Consider the following 17,543-nt stretch of genomic DNA (forward strand, 5'->3'; position numbering starts at 1 on the left):
TGGAAGTACAGCAAAACAATTTTCAAGAAGCTACATAATTTTCCTCAGTTGAGTGACCAGATCAGATGAAAAACTTCTCACTTAATTAGACAGATAAAGTACCAGGCCACAACAAGTGGATGGCACCCAATCCAAACAATGAAGCTCGTGAATGAAAAGAAAAGTTCTGCATTTATGACACTGTAAGCAAATCAACATTGATAAATATGCTAACGCCAACAATACAGTAAGTGATCTAAAGTAGCTAAGAAGGCTTTTCACTCACCTGCGCTCAAGCATTTCCCTAATTGCAGCTACAGTTGGCCCAGAGCCAAGGTGAGTGTAGTAGGGTGACTTGTCCAGAGGTGCTGGGCACAGACAATTTTGAGTACCATAAAAATTTTGAACCTTACCAACACCTAACAGACAAAAGACACATAGCTTACTCTAACCTAATTCTTCTCAACTTACTGTAAATTCTTTGTTAGCAGCAACAATTTATCACTCGTGCTAGTTGTCAAGAATATATACTTGAATAGTATTTCGCCATAGCTGCATCTGTAAAAAAAAGCTCCTCAGTGGCCATCAGCCTCCTTGGCACCATGAACATGTGCATGGAATGCCAGAATAATTATAAACCACACAGACAACCTGACTTTCACACACCCACATTCACTACTGCCTCTACTGAAGTCTTCACGTACAGTGCTCAGCAATTGGAAAACGATACTCACAGTACATGGTTGTTGGTACTTTTTTGTGCCACCAGTGAGCACTGGGTGATTGCTGCAGGGTCAAATGCAGTCACAACGCAACACAAAGGTCACCGTTTTCATTATATGCAACAATCCATCAACTTGTTTTCCCCAATGCCCATCTGTGCTCCAAAAAGCGACAGTAGCCAGGCACAGAGTAATGCATTTCAATGGCTGAGCACTGCATAAAAGTCAAAAATAAAATCAATTCTGGCTAACATCTCTCCGCTTGTGGCAAACCTACACACAACTCCCGACAACAAAACCAAAATTTTCCAGACTATCCTCATCACCTCCTCCTGCAAGTGTGGTCTCTTATCACTTTCGCTTTCAGGGATATTTTAATGGACATTCTATCACCCTTTAGGCCAAAAGGGGGGCAGAATGCCACAGTGAGTAGGTGTTAAATTCCGTGTCACATAAAAGTGAAAGCATCTCTGAAATTGAGTTGTCCTTCCTGGCCTGCTAAAAACAGGCTTTTTTTTTTTTCTCAGTATGGCAATTTCTCTGGTTATGCTACGTCTATAAAAGCCACTAGTTTTTACCATAGCACAATTACAAGGCTTGGAAGCTAGATCAAGCTGCAAGTGAATGCAAAGGACAGTGTCATGGTACTCTCCATTATCACTAATAAAAACAGCTCAAATGTTGCAGGCTTGAACTTTGGCATCCCCATTCCCAAAGACAAATAGTACCCATCTAACAAAAAAAAAACAGCACAAAAAAAACTGCATCTTTTTGCACTGCCTTTTATTGGGGGGGTTTGTTTGTTAAGATGAATATATACCAACTTGCCCAATTGTGATGCAGGACAAATGATATGGCAGACCAATGGCATCAGTATGTCAGGATTTGTGCAACATACGGTACGTGCATGGCACGAATTCCTGGGCAGCTTACAGAATAAGGAGCATTCTTCCTGTTCCCTGTCCGACTCATAACTTGGGTAAAAACAATGCCTCTGTCCATTTTAAAGCTTTTTATCATCAGCATTTGAACTTTGCCATCTTACAGTCTGAAGTTACCAGTAAATTTCACATAAGACAATTCTAGGTGAATTAGTAGCAGGCTCTGCTTAGGCAGAATGATGAAATGGTAAGAGCTGCCTTTTTGTACATCACATATCATGCCCAGGTACATGTGACACCCACCCATAAGCATCGATACAGATTACAAAAAGGCGAAATTCTCGGAGAGAGCTTGTTCATGAAAATTTGGCCATACTCTGCATATGGAGAAAAATTACGGCAGAAAGGCCCAAGCAAGACGAGTGCGCTAGGCGTAAGTGGCCACTGTATAACAAGCTAAGTGATTTATGTGGTATTCTAACAGAGAGAAGATAACTTTATGCTTTAGGGTTAACAATTAGAACTAACAATGAATCAAATTTATTTGCCACTTCAGTGAAAATTGTTATGTAATTCAGCACTTAAAGGGAAGGGGAGTACAGAAGTAGTGAACATAGCCTCACAAGATGTGCCCAAATACTAGATGAGGCACTAATTGTGGCCATAGGAGATGTTCCACAATTCTTGCATCTAGTCTGCAGCTTTATAAAATGTTATCTTTTGCCCATAATGCGTGCCCATTAGTTTCAGTGAAACTAATGCTGTTTCAAGGCCACTTTGCATTTACATAAACACCTCCAATAACAACGATTTCAAGCCACCTTGGTGGCTATTACAACAAGGGTAATGTACACCATATGAGAAGCTAATATGTATTTCCCTATTAGCAGACTACAAGTATATGCAACATCAAGTCAATTTCTGGATATTTTAGACACTAAAGTCATTATTACTTTGCTTAAAGGGGTACTGACACAAAAATTTTGGCTTCACGTTTTTTTGCTGCAATGTGTTGCTGGGGGCCTGTTAGTCATAACACGGCACATTGCTTGCTGCAGCGCGCGACAGATAACGAATTACAGGCTCCTCATTACCGACCAATGTCAGTTTCGGTTTCAAAAATGACAAGCCTCTGGGTGCAACTATCACCACCTAGTGGGTGCTACGCTCAATCACATCAGCACACAGATCTGTGATGCACTTCCACGCGGTTCACAAGCAGCCGCCGAGAAGTAGGCTGCTGGAGTAATAATAATAATATCTGGGGTTTAACGTCCCAAAACCAAGATATGATTATGAGAGATGCCATAGTGAAGGGCTCCGGAAATTTCGACCACCTGGGGTTCTTTAACGTGCACCTAAATCTAAGTACACGGGCCTCAAACATTTTCGCCTTCATCGAAAATGCAGCCGCCGCAGCCGGGATTCGATCCCGCGACCTTCGGGTCAGCAGTCGAGCGCCATAACCACTAGACCACCGTGGCGGGGGTAGGCTGCTGGAGTGAACGCGGCAAAAAAAGAAAAATGGCGGCTACGATGGTGGCGCATGGAGTTTCGGGATTGCCAGCGGAGAATCACACAAATCTACTACCACACCCATCAGTTTGCTCAACCCTTGGACAAACTGCAAATTACTAACATGAAGCGTCATTTTTTATGGTCCACACAGTGCAGAGAGCACCACCTTTCATGACTTTTGCCTTTTCATGACTGGCAGACTAAAAGAGAGGTGCATGCAGCCGGGCTTGCCTACACCCACCCTCCTCCCCTCTCATGCAAGGGCACCTTCAGCATCTCTCCCCTCACCCACAGGTATGTGAACGGCGTGCTCAGTGCTTTCTCTCGATTCCACAGCATACTGCACGAAGGGCACGATAGAATCTTATTGCGCTTGGACATTACATGGACCACCATGGCAATGACAACGATGTCAAATTTTAACTTAGGGTTTCCCTATAACTGCTGTCAACAACAAGCGAATGCGAGGTTACCAAGCCAGTCAAACTGTAGCTTTCACAGCAGCACTACTTGTGCAGCAAATGCCTCAGGAGATAATCAGTATTTATAACGATGACAGTCAAAAACTGCAATTTTCAAATGCCAGAACATTATAAAAAATACCTAGTTCTCAAAAACCCAAGATATTATAGTGTGGATAGGTAAATCAATATTGCATTTTTACACGCATTAATAGACTTGACTTGTTTAGTATTTCACAGCACAAATGCAGGAGCTTGGCACTGCAACTATTCTGACACAAAAAGAAGCGCAAGAGTTTCATAGTCCTATCATTTTTAAACTTCACGTTTTTGGCATTAGCTAAAGCAATCAGCATAATTTGCAACCTTTGCTATGTATAGAGCTAGAAGAAGGGGATCCCAAACCTTCCTTTTTTTGATGAAGATGTACAGTGCCATCAGCCGTTACACAGAGCGTGCGAGCAGCTAACTTCAGCGACATGGACCTTGAACTTTGCATCTCACCTGCATCAATGCTACATCAGTGCCTTTCTTATGCCACAGCATGGGGCCGCTCGTGCGCTCTACACAAAAGTGGATGATGCTGTACATACTACTGACAAAAGTGGAGGAATGGACAATTGTATTTCATTGCACTGCAGAAAGCAGCTCACAACAGTTGAAAATTGTAAAGGAAGAAGTTGAGTGCATACCATAAAATCCTAAGCCCCACCCCCCGAATTATAACCCACCTCTGTTTCTGGACGATTTTCCAGTTTTTCAAAAACACCAAAAAACAGCCCACCCTTGGTAACCCACCCCTGATAACCAACCAAGTTGGGGAGACGCTTCGAGCCAATGTCTGTGGGTGTGATGAATTCGATGCCTGAACCAAGATTACGTCCAACGCCTGCTCATTCTGGACCAGGCCCTAATCCACAAGAGCAACGGTGCCAGCAAGGCCCTTGCATCAAAGGACACCGACGCTGTGTTCATTTCGGGTGGCTGAACACCGATAGTGTAGCCAGCTGACTTGAGTTGGATGAAACCGATCAAGGACAGCATTCGAGAGACCTCTACAAGCTTTACTCAAACTGGGGCAGTGACGTCTAAGGGGAATCTCAAGAAGCCATCACGACAAGATGTCATCGGCTTGGGCGGCCTTGAGCAAGAAAGTTGTTGCCCACTCTTTCAAGCGGTGCGATCTATCAGACACCCTCGATGAATCAGAAGATTGAGCTTCATGAGCACTTTGCTTCGGTGGTTCCCCCTCGTGGTGGAGGGGGGGAACCTGCACTGTGCGTGAGGAGGTAGTTGACCTTTTGTTTGACAACCAGAGTGACTGTTTGTTTCGTGGTTTTGACAATGAATGAACTCAGGGCTAATTAATGCTTGTTCATTCTTTGGCTGCTATATATATTTTTAACTTTTTTTACTGCACATTCTCTCAATTTTAAGTGGGCTATCTCTTAGAATTTTACGACAGTTTGGAGTTAAGTATTCCAGCAATAAGTGCCATCAAAGCAGCAACTCTCAAGCGAAACAGTGCTTGAGCATGTAGGTACAGCCAATCTCCACACTCTAGCAACTCAAGGATGAAATTGCAGGTGAACAATGCTATGTTATAGACCAGATGGTGTCACAATGGCCAGCTGGCCCCTTAACAAAAACCGCATAAATTTCCTCACAGTGTCAAAATTCCATTCCAAACTGCTATGACACAAGTTGTGTGCAGCACCAGCTCTTCTAGTATAAAAATGGTTCATGCTTGGTTCCTGCATGCACCTACTGTGCAATGGCTTGTCAATGCTGCAATAATCTCTTCATCAACACTTAAAGCTATGCGGATCAGACAGCATGCACTTCTGCCATGGTAGAGCTCTGCACTGCACTAAACAATGGTGCCACACTGCACGTAATTTCACACTTGGTGACAAGCTGTGCCACCATGTTGAAAATAACTTTCGCTTTATTACTTTGGTAGCAGAGAGTGAAGAGGAGGATTGTCACCTACAGATGCTGACTGAAATGGTGACAGACAATTGCAGTGACAGCAGGAAATAGCTTGCCTCCTCAAAACACTTGATTTGACTGTACCTTTATTATTACTCTGCCCTATAAAATAATACTTGCCTCCTCAAAACACTTGGTTTGACTGTACCTTTATTATTACTCCGCCCTATAAAATAATAAAGCAAGACTGTATAATAAAGTTTCAGACAAAGTTGAGGGCCTATTAAACAACTGCAGGGCACTTATTCTCATTCTATGCATTTTGCACTGTACAAATGCATTTCTTATAAAGTTTGACAGAGCGGCTTTTCGGGCTAGTTGGTTGAATGCATCAAAAGATATCATAGCGCTAGCAGACACAGATGAGAAAGACAACGGTACGGGCGTTAACTTTCAACTGAATGTTTCAGTTGAAAGTCAGCGCTCGTCCCGTTGTGTCTTTTTCGTCCATGTCTGCTAGCGCTATGATACCTTTTGATGCATTTCTTATAGTGCACTAGTTCAAGTATACAAAATCAAGTTTTATGGAATATCATAAACTGGAACTTGAGGATGTAATGCACACAATGTTTTCTGTCCCAATCTCCGTGCAGTGCAGGAGTCAAGTCCGACAACCAAAAAAAGAAAGCAGAAGAGCTTCTATGTTTGGTTATCCCTTCCAATGCACTGCAAGCTGAATGGAAGGGGCATGTGACACAGCACACAGTACATGAGTCTATCCCAACTACTAAAAAAAAAAACAGTTGGCTCTTGCGCGTTTTTAAAGTGGTCAGCACCAGACATAGCTTCCTCAACACTGCACAGGGTAGGTGAGTCAAGTCTGTTGTGATGACATAATGCACAACATAAAAGTTAACAGAGTTGACAGTACCATGACATGCTGCTTGCCCAAGGACTGCAATACTCATACCACTTTTTGAAAAATTCTGTCATAATCTGTATTTTTGTTTGTTTTATTTGACCAATGCATGTGTTCAGCAGTTGAGTTGGGGTACCACTGGCCCCAGTTTACATCATCATCAGCCTATTTTACATCCACTGCAGGACGGCTTCCCCCAATAATCTCCGATTTACCCTGTCCTGGCACAAGCCAATTCCATTTTATGCGAGCAAATTTCTTAATTTCATCACCCCACTTAACCTTCTGCCATCCTCAGCTATGTTCCCCATCTCTTAGTATCCATTCCATCAATCATCTGTCCTTTGCATTACGTGAACTGTCCAGCTCCAATTCTTTCTCAGACTGCCAACAAGAATATTGCCTACCCGTTTGTTCTCCAATCCACTCTGCTCTACAATTTTCTGTTCCAATAAACGCCACATGGTTCTTAACTTCTGGTTATGGTGCTTAACCATAAGATAGTACTGGCAATATGCAATGGTTGTACACTTTCCACTTTAGGGACAGCGGTAAGTCGTGAGTGGGAAACGTCTACCATATGCACACCATCCCATCGTATTCTTCAGAGCACTTCCTTTACACAAATAGGCTTCCTTTTAGTGAAGCAAGGTCTGAGTACGAGCTAGTTGGTATTCCATTTCAAATTGTGGTTTACAGCGCAGGGGAAGACACGAGACAGAGACCAACGAAGGCGAGCGCTGCAACTCATCTAGACATACATACTCTTGTATGGATACTCTGATACGACTGCAATTGCAAACTCTTATTCTTAGATCACGCCTCCGAACATTACTTTTGTATTCCGTATATTTATCTTCAACCTTACTTTAACCCTTTCTCGGTTTAGGTCATTAGTCATTTTTTGCAATTGATGACCATCACTGCAGAAGAGCATGATTTCATTGCAAAGCTTAAGTTAACGAGATATCCTCTGTAACTCTTTATTCCTGTTGCTTCCGAATTTAGTCATTTCAATACTTAGAAGCATACAGTGAACAACAATGGAGAGACAGCATCTCCTTGCCTGACCCTTTTCACCATCGAAATTTTCCTGCTTTTCTTGTGGGGAAATAGGGTAGCTATGTTGCCCTTCACAATAATGCGGGTAGTCTAGAAGCTTTGTCTTCACCTAACCTTGTGCCTCTTACACACTCTTATTTCAGTAGTTTCGTTATCACAGAGCTGCGCGTGCTATGCCCCTTCACACAACTCAACACACAACTCAACTCTAAATGCAAGTAAGAGAACATGTTGCATCCATGTGATGTTGTTTGTGCATGCGTAAGGCGTTTCATGTAACAAACCGTACGGCAGACTGTAGAACAGTAAAGGCAGTGGTGGTGTATGCAACGTCACAACTTCTTGCTCGGGGCCAGTTGTTTAAGTTTGTGCTAGGTGTATGTGGATCTTTGAAACCCGATTTTGATACTAGGCATTTTCTTGGCACGAGACAAGCATTGTGAGGTTCCGGGACTAGTATTATAAGTCTGCATCAACTTAATATTTACCTTTACTGTCCCTTCAAATCTAAGCACAGCATTGATAAGGGCCACTGATGCTTTTACGTTATCTTCACAGCCTTCATGCAATACATGCGAGAATACTGAATTAACATAGTCTCAATTTTTCCTCTCTCAGCAATAGTTTGAAGTGAACATGGAAATTTGTGATCCTTTTTTACTCGCTTAAATACTTAAGCAAACCTGGGACAATTTCATTTAACAGAATTTTCTAGCATGACTGTCAATCAAGGTAGCCATTGTTAAAGATTACAACAAAACTGTTTCCTTCTGAAAAATGCCACATCACGCACCTTGGAAGAGGTACGACATAAATCCATTACACCTTATAATTTGTGTGCAGTGTAGCATATCCAAAAGCATCACAGCTGATAAGCATTTGTCAGCATAGCTGGCTGAACAAAAACATATCAATGTGTATGTTGACGAAGTCAAAAAGAGGCAATGAAGTTGTGATGTGTTGCATTGCATAAATAGCAGACTTGAACCACATTTTTAACAATGGACATTATGACACACATTTACATTATAATTTTGCAAGGAACAACATAGAACTGTAGGCCTTAGCTAGGCAGTGTACAAATATATACATTACAAATTAAAGTTTGCAATATTCAGTAATAAGCCCAATCGATCTCTGAATTTAGTTGCAAGAATTATCTCCAACTCAGGATAAAATCCAGCTGTGAAGAAAAAATTGCATTCTGTGTCGGAGCAATATTGAAGCACCAGTTTAATAAAATCTAGCTGTAATTAGTTTTCCTGCTGAAAATTTAGTCTCGCAAGACATTCTTATGTTTCAGAAACAAGCATTTGCATGTGAAGTGTGAGGCCGCTGTTTTCTACTGCATGAGCATGCTCGGAATAAATGAAGATGTTGGTGCTTGATAGCTTACTCCTTGCATGAGTACGTGTCAGTGCCTTAAAAAGTTTAACAGCTCCTTGATGTTGCATTTTAATTTCTCTTTTGACTTGAGGGATTATTCTGTTCAGGCAGACAATGCAATAACACCAATATCGCAGGAAATGGTAGGGAGACATGCTCTAATGGCGACAAGCCAGCAGTGAGGCAAAAGCACTTTGCTGGGTCAGTTGTAGACTTTCTGTGTTAACAGATTCCTCAGAACCACATATGAAATAAAACATGTGGCCCCCACATAGCTCCCCCAAAGACATGTGCACATTTTCAGAGCTCCCAGAAGTGAACTGCACATCCTGGTGATGATGCAAACATTTGCAACCTCTTTCAAAATGAAATTCTACACAACTGAGACAAGAGAATAAAAACAGAGATGAATGATGAAAGGTGGAAAGAGGAATCTCCAGACATTAAAAAGTACATTTGTAAAACTCTGAAGTTGTGGATTACTTTTGTCCCCTTGGTGAAAAAAAAAAGTATAAAAACAGAAATGCAGAGAAACTTAGTATTTAGCGAGGCCATGCAAAGCTCAAGTAAGCCAGGGGAATGGTAGGGGCACCCAACAAAGATAGGTCACATAAGGGGCTACCAGCTAACTGGAGTGCAGAAAAGGCAGGCAGGCAGAGGAAGGACAGCCAGAGAAAGGACAGGCATGCCAGGATAAGAAGCCAGGACATTCACTATTGAGAGAGCAAATGAGAAGAGAGGTTGGGTTAAGGCTGCTGCAAAAATTCCCATCACCACACAGAACCAAAACCACGTTTGCACAACTCAGGTTGCTCACAGAGCACTCATTTTGAAATGTGTTTGGTAATTATTGCACTGTAGACCAATCAGGTCTCTCTCAATGCCATATAAACAAGGCATCAAGAACTCTCAATCACATTTATTAAAGGGCTCAAATTTCAGATGCCAATAAATCATAACCTTGCAGACAAAAGCTGCTACACTTCTGTGAAAAACAGTCACATGTGCAGTGGGATGAACGCTTTCATCTAATGCATACCATAGTTTTGGATTTTTAAAAATTTTTAAGCTGGAAGAAATCAGCAGAAGGGTCTGCATGAACTGGGCACTCGTCAGGCAGCATACAACACGAAGCGCTCAGTTAGGCACGGTTTTATTTTGGGCAGGGCATGTTATATCATCATAGATGGTTCTGAAGATGTTGGCAAAAGTTATGTGCTATGAAAAATTATTGCTATTCTCTGCATGGAGAGAGAAACAGAGAGGGAGAAAAAAAGCCTTTGACGGGTCAATTGCTGACCTCGTAGGTAACTCACAGGTGCGAGTTGCCAAGGGAATCAGGCAAAATCAGACATTGTTGCATTTGATTTTGAAATGAAAGGGATTTATTTCTCACACATTTCAAAACCTGAGTTTCTATATATTTAGAAAAATCTATGGCACAGTGTAAAAAAAGTTGTGTAGGGTAGCGAAGAGTATTGATAAGCGTTGTACATCTCATCTGTTCACTCGATGTTCAAGCAAACACATTTTAAACAACTATGCATCTTGAAAGGTTGCACACAAAAAAATATAACTACGGAAATTGTACAATTAAGTAAGGGGCACAAAAGCAATCCACATACTTCATAGCATTTCCAAATGTGCAATCAAGAAGCCAGCACAAAACCAGAAATACACTCATCAAAATTTCCAGCAGCACTTTTTGTTCCAGGTGCATGCAATAATCTCTAGCTGATCCTTCCCTGAGTGCAGAAAAACACTATCAGCACAGATTTAAACGATCACATTGCAAGAATGAAGGCTAAACCAAAAGGAAAAGCACAATGTAGTAAACACAGACACCACTTAGGACAAAAGAGCAGGGGTGGAAAGTAAGGCTGAGGTAGAACAAAAACAAAGATGCGCATAAACAATGCATGAAAGACTACAATGACAAAGACTACAAAAAATGAATGACATGAATGTACAACAAAAAGCACAGAAAGCTTTTTTTCAAAAAACGAGGCGAGCAGACAGATTTCTGGCCACCACATGTGTACCGATCCCCCCCAAACATTTGAGCGTCAGATGATATGTTCTTTGGTTTCACTGCCTCACTAATTATGTGGTGCCAAAGACAGCATTTACTACAGAACGTAAGGGCAGTTTTCATGTGCTGTCTCAAGCACCCAAGACGAACATAAGTTTCCCTACACTCACATCAGCTAGCCTACTAGGTTTTCCAACCCTGCCCATCAGAGAAAGATGCTAGAAGCAATGCGTAATAAGTTAATGCCCGACAAATCCTGCACACAAAATGTGCTGAAAGTAGCATCAGCTGCTAAACTGAAACCCACAACGGGTAATCCACTTTCCCGTTATGCCTTTTGGGCAGCCTTCCATACTTTCTGTGCATGTGCATAGATAACCATAAACACGATGGGACAAGATGGACTTACAGAGGGGCAGCTTCTTGACAAGAGCCACCTGCTATAATAGATTAGCTAAAACTCCACAAAAATAAAGCAGTAGTCGCTCAGCTGCACCCTTCATTTGGCACAAGTTTGCATCATAATCCTTCAGCGGCAATCAGCAGCTAGCCCCACATGGCTAGTGAAGTGACACAATCTGTGTACAAGGGAGGGAATGTTACCCGGGCATCCCATGGGATGCCCCTGTATGCATAAGTCTTTCTATAAGGTTCACTGCTGTTGAGACACTTGTATTCTCTTTGCTGTACAGCCATGCTATAAATAAATCTGCTGCAATGGCAACTCCTAGCCTGACCTATGGGAAACATTTACTCCTAGTCTTGAAGAGGCCAGTGCTTGCAGAGTGCATGGAAGAGATAAACTGAGGACAACTATAAAGACGCAACCAGTGACAAGTTCTCATGTGATCCTTTTTCATACAATCCTTCTCAGAAACTTGGTAGCAAAATGAAAAGCTTGAGACAGTGCTCCAGAACAGTAAGGCAATTCACCTATTCACAGCAGTTCAAACATTCAGCCATCCTGCTCCAGGCAACAGCACTTTCAAACAAACATTAAGACATCTGCTTAGGGAGCCTACAGCGTCTGCACGTTGTCAGAGGCAAACTTAATAGCATTCAGTGAATCACCTCAATGTGCAAACAAAGCAATGTGTGCTGCTTTGTGGAACCCAATCCTGCTGTATGCTCCCAAGTTTTCATGGACAAACATCACCAAAACAATGTAAGAGAGGACTGCTCGTTGTTTCGTAGCTTGGCCCCGAACACCATTTTGGTCTCAATTTTTTTTTCAAGACTTGCAAATAGGAAGACTTGCAAGGTGAACACCACTATGCTTAGACAAAAACTTTGCAAATTATAAAGTGATACAATGGAATTCTATTTCATATTGGAGTACTCAAGCTGTAACTCATAGTCAATGACACAATGGTTCTAAAGATTGAAGCCACACAGACCTAGGAAAGAACTTCAACTGAAACCACAACAGAGAATTAAATACTATTAAATGCTGTTGGCTTGTGGCACTGTCTACTTTGCAAGTCATCCAACAATCCTCACATCAATGAATCCACAGAAGTACATTTGATGTCCATTTTTTTGTTGTTGTTGCCTTTTAAGCAAATAAGAAGGGCCCTATGACGAGTGCATGGATGAAGTTAACTGAGCTATTCTCACTTTCTTGACAGCACAGTCTCTTTTAGCATCCAGAAGATATTAGGTATGGCTCGATAATTTCCTATGTGCAATAAAAGTTGATCCTTTCCAACCATTCGAACACCAAATTTACAAATCATAGTCAGTTCTTTCGTTAATGAGAAATGAAGTGATTGATGTCCTCCAGAGGGGTGAAAAGTTAATTGTATAAAAGTTTTATTTGCTACCATCAATCCTTTAACAACAAGAACAAAATGAGATTACAGTGAAGGAACAAAACATAACACTATATCTTACAGAGCCAAATAATTTGCACAAAGTGAGAAAATTTCAGCAGTAATACGAGACACTCATCCCAGTCAGCACTGATTAAAAATATGTAAAAGTCTAAATGCTACCACGGGCCTAATTGAGTTGTGCAGTTTCAGGCAAGACTGGCCGAAAAGTAAGAACAGCTCAGCAAAGAAACACACAGAACTTGCAGAAAACAAGAGAGCATGATGCACAGGACACCACTGTGGTGCTACCGGCAGCACCCAGGCAAGGTTGCCTTTGCTGTCACACCCTATAACAACACCACAGCATTTACCTCATAATTAGGACCATGAACAGTTAGCAATAGACACAAAAGTTCATGTATGTTCTTGCATAGACATTGCCAGTGGCACCAAAGTAGAAAGCAGCATACACTCTTGCCAGGGAACCGTTGAGCTTGCCAATGTTAGCCACAGTGTTCAAATTTTTTGCAACAGCATGGAGACTTAGAACAAGAAATGAAAGACTCAAAAGTGGTTTTGCATAATTTGAGAATGACGCTTAATACAGGCACTGAAAGCAAGGTTGCAGTAAGTATTAGCAGGTTGATGTTCTATGTGGGGGAGGCAAACTGCGAGTCCTTTAGGAATAGTGTACTGGGTCACAATCTGTTTTGTTCCCTTCAGTGTCGGTATGAGATCTAACCCCAGATGCTGTCAACAACCATGACAGTCCATGGCAAGCCAAACGGCCCCTTGCACACTCGAAAGCCCTCAAAGCACGGCTGGAAGGGTGGATGGGGGGCTTCGAGGGTACTCACGAGCATCTTCAGGCGACAGGCAGTCGCAGGCGGGGGGCTCTGCCTTGGCATTGCTCCGCAGTCGCTCAAGTCGCTCCCACCAGGGATCGGCACCTGGCAGATTAAGGGTGGCAAAAGATGCCCCAGGTGGGCCCATGGGGGGCAGAGGGAAAGGGGGGCCCGCATAGCCTAGGGGCCCTTCAGCAAATCCCCCAAAGTGAGGGGGTGGCGGCCCTCCAAGAGGCGCCAGGCCCAACTCCAGTCCTCGGAATTCGCCCACAGCAGCAATACGACCAGCATCTACGTCGGGCACCCCTCCCGCCCGAGCCGCCCCATCTTGGGCACCGTCACCACCAAACTTGGACCCCCCCGCCGCAGTCAGCTGCTGGTGGTGGTGGTGGGGCGGCTGCTCCGCTAGGTAGGAAGGAGCGCACGAAGTGGCGAAGCTGTTATATGTACTGATAATACTTGTATATGTACTCATAGATGTGGTCGTATTCGATAAAAAAGGCTGCTGCACTGCATCCGTAGTTGGCTCACTCTCACTGCGCGGTTGCTGGTGGCTGGAGTCACTCTCGTTTCCACGCACAGGGTTGGGCGGCACTAAGTGGGGCACATATGGCGGAGCCCCCTGAAAGGCTGCCCGTGGTGACTGTCGCTCTGCGAATGGCGATGGTGGGGCTGGTCCATTGCAGGGCTGTTTAAGGTGGCTGGCGACTGTGCTGGCCGTCGTCGTCGTGCCAATGGAGGCTGCAGAAGTGTAGTGGTACGGAGCACCCCCACGAATGTCTGCCTCTGACGAAGGTGGTGCACTTGTAGCGGGTGTCGTTTTCTTGTTGTCACACGCTTCCGCTTTGGATTCTGACTGCTCTGGTGGTGCCCCATAGAAATTCCCATATGGCAGCATGCCATTGGTAGGAGCAGCAGGCCCGCTTGGGGCTCGGGGTGTGTTGTTTGTTTCAGCACTGCTGTCAGCAAACTCACTCTCGCGACTCTGATCCTCAGGCTGGGAGAACTCAGCTTCGGAGTTGTTGCTCCCTTGGGATGACGACCCATTCTTGGCAAACTCGGGCAGCTCTGGCCGGCCACGTGCCTGCCCCACAGAGGGGTTCGCCTCGTGCCAGGCCTCAGCTGGGAGCTCACTCGATGAAGGTGGCCGAGCATTGCCATTAGAATGGCTGCCACTGTTGCTGCTGCCGCTGTTGCTCCTTGCCAAGGGAGGGAAGCTCCGCGAGGGGCCGACCTCATTCGGGGGTGCCTGACGGCTGAACTGCTGGTGACCCATGGGCTCGTCAGGAACGGGCTGTGCTGGCTGTGGATGCACAAAGTTGCCAGCGGGACCCAGAGTACTTTCTAAGCCCTGGAAAGGGCCTTGCTCCTTCTGGCTCTGCCTAGTCTGAATCAGAGTCTTGAGGCGATTATTCATCATCTGGTGACGCGTTGGGAAGTCTGCCTCCTCAGTGCCCATGGGCAAGCGCCCATCATGCTGCTGTTGCTGCTGCTGCTGTTGTTGCTGCTGCTGTTGCTGCTGTTGCTGCTGCTGCTGCACATGGCCATTGAAAGCACCCACCACTTGAGGGTGTTGGGCTGGAAACGTTCCAAATGAAGGACCAGACTCGTACATCTGATTCGGGCCACCCGCTGTCCCACTCTTGGCTGTGGGTGGCAGCTGGTACTCGCTGTGGCCAGAAAAGCCACCGATCTGCAATAAAGAAAACCAAGACTTCGGTTAGACATCAGCAAGAATGCAACTTGCAAAACACTGTTCACTCTACCCAAGGGTACAAATTAAGGTAATCTACAACTAAGTACAAATTAGTAATATACATGATCAAAGTAAACCTGACAAAGCTGAGGGGCTGGTAATCGTGTAATTTCTAAAAGTAATAGTCTCCGAATGGTGACATGACAGCGTCAGTCATGATGTAGCTCTTAAATTTATCTCTCATACAAGGAGTTTTGAAGTAAAAACACTATTGTGAAAGTACAATGAAACACAACAGGAATCCTTTAAGTAACAACTGTGAATGTTTCACTGCCTTGAACGGACCTCTCCAATGTGGCTAAAGAACACATCCTACATCCCTGGACTGTTGTGTGTTAGTAAATAAAATATGCACTGCGACTTTCCCAAATGCTTTCCGATCAAGTTGAGTGAATGCTTGTAGGGCTTCAGGTGGGTGGTGCCACAGAAGGTTATGGCACCACCCAGGAATCTCTCTTTCAAAAAAATGTTCTAGCAGCACAATGAAGTTGCCACTCTCTGCGTAAAAAAATTTTGCTGGCGTGTTTAAAATATACTGTAATACATTGTCCAATTCTTGAAAGTATTCAAGAAGCACCAGTAATAATGGTACAGAGACAAAAGACCTTTGACGTTGTCATCTTAAATTTTCATATTTGCATCTCAAGCTTCTTTAGAGGTGAAAACATGCCCCATTTAATGGATTTTTCAATGAAATTTTACCAGTGGAGATTCAATGAATTCACAATATGTACGTATTGGTATCTGGCAGATTTTATTTAGCAAGATTTTGCAGAAGAAGTGACACTGAATTCCACAGTGTTTTTCTTTTTTCTTTCCAGGAATATGAATGATATGAAACGCTAAGCCAGGTATTTTGTGCTACTTTTAAACACAAGTGGTACATTTTAGGTGAATGTCACCAATGGTGAATGTCGTTATCCTGGTCAACTTAAAATACTTTAAATGCAATTAATTTGCCAATTAGTTATTAGTGTTCATTGCATTTCACATTTATAATATCATAAACGTACTGCATTACATATTGAATTTATGTGGAGCTATTCATAACCACCTTGCTTTTGATGTAAACACTTTCAATGTAAACAGATACCACACCACACAACTTTTAACTTCCCCTAGTACTTGGTGTAACAATACTAAATTAGTTCGATGAGTTACCTGCTTAGCACTTTAATTTGGCAGCCAAATTTAGTGAAATTTGACACTAGTTTGTGAAACAATGAAATTCACAGATCCTTTGGTACCAACTACAAATCCAGCCCACAGAACAGTCTTGTTTACTGAAGCTCATTTGGTCTCAAAGTGCATTCATAAAGGAAGTGACTTGTTCAATAAATAAAAAATTCCTATCACCTTTTATCAAAGCAAGTCAGAGTAGGCATCAAGAAGAGGTAAGACCTAAAAACGTAACAAAGGCGAATCATGCAACTTTTATTAATTTTCTTGCAGTTTTTATTATCTTAGCCTCATTCTCATGCTATTTCACAATTTCTTAAATCATGAGAAATCACATCAAGCTGAAGTCAATTTGCTCTAACTGTACATTTAGAAGTGACTATGATGTAACAAAAATTGGCACAGTCGGAATTTCACAATTCAACACTCGCAGTGGGTATGACCATACTGTTATGATATAAGTGAAGTTATGAATAACAGTTAAGCAACAAGTTTCAATTTTTTTCTAAAATTACCCAGTTGCGGCAACACTAAGCAACAAAGTCATAAGGCTGTGCTCCGATGTCACTACAGCATTAATGATGGCACAATTGCAAACAGATAGAGATGCAGCAAGGTCTGCTCAAATAGACATTAAATGAACAGGCTTCTCTCCGACATCACAGAAGCCTTAAAGACTTGTTATTGTGGCTGTTCCGTATCACTGAACCACACCTTCAGAGCTGTTAAACAGTGACAGTTGCCATGCTGACAGACTAATTCAACAAATCGCCATTCGCACTCGACCCACCGCCACCCGGCGCAGTTGCCGAGGACATGAGTAACCCAGTGCAGCACACTCAACTGCAAAGTGAAGACTGAAGGTAGCCCTAACCGATGATTTTATTTCCCTGAAGAGCATTGGCAACGCCCGTCGATGACACCGGTCATCGTTCACTACTCTAAAAAATGGGAAAAGAAGGGGGGGTTCACACCTGCTAGAGTTACTTTCAGTGGCAACTGTGCTGTCCTTTCTTTTTGCAACAAGTGCATAATGTAGTTACTTGTTGCATAACTA

The 17,543-nt window shown here is 43.1% G+C and overlaps 1 protein-coding gene across 6 annotated transcripts in view; it reads right to left on the bottom strand.

Annotated features, from left to right (window-relative positions):
• Positions 1–17,543, bottom strand: part of LOC119396304 (methylcytosine dioxygenase TET3) — a 196,919-nt gene that overhangs the window by 35,373 nt on the left and 144,003 nt on the right. For all 6 annotated transcript variants that reach the window (XM_049415909.1, XM_037663481.2, XM_037663464.2 and 3 more), the window contains 2 exons: positions 13,564–15,244; positions 266–347 (listed from right to left, as the gene is read on the bottom strand). In XM_049415909.1, coding sequence (XP_049271866.1) covers positions 266–347; positions 13,564–15,244 — 1,763 coding nt within the window. The remainder of the gene's footprint in view (positions 1–265; positions 348–13,563; positions 15,245–17,543) is intronic.

This window comes from Rhipicephalus sanguineus, chromosome 1 (assembly GCF_013339695.2).
Source record: "Rhipicephalus sanguineus isolate Rsan-2018 chromosome 1, BIME_Rsan_1.4, whole genome shotgun sequence".
In the NCBI taxonomy this organism is placed as follows: Eukaryota; Metazoa; Arthropoda; class Arachnida; order Ixodida; family Ixodidae; genus Rhipicephalus; species Rhipicephalus sanguineus.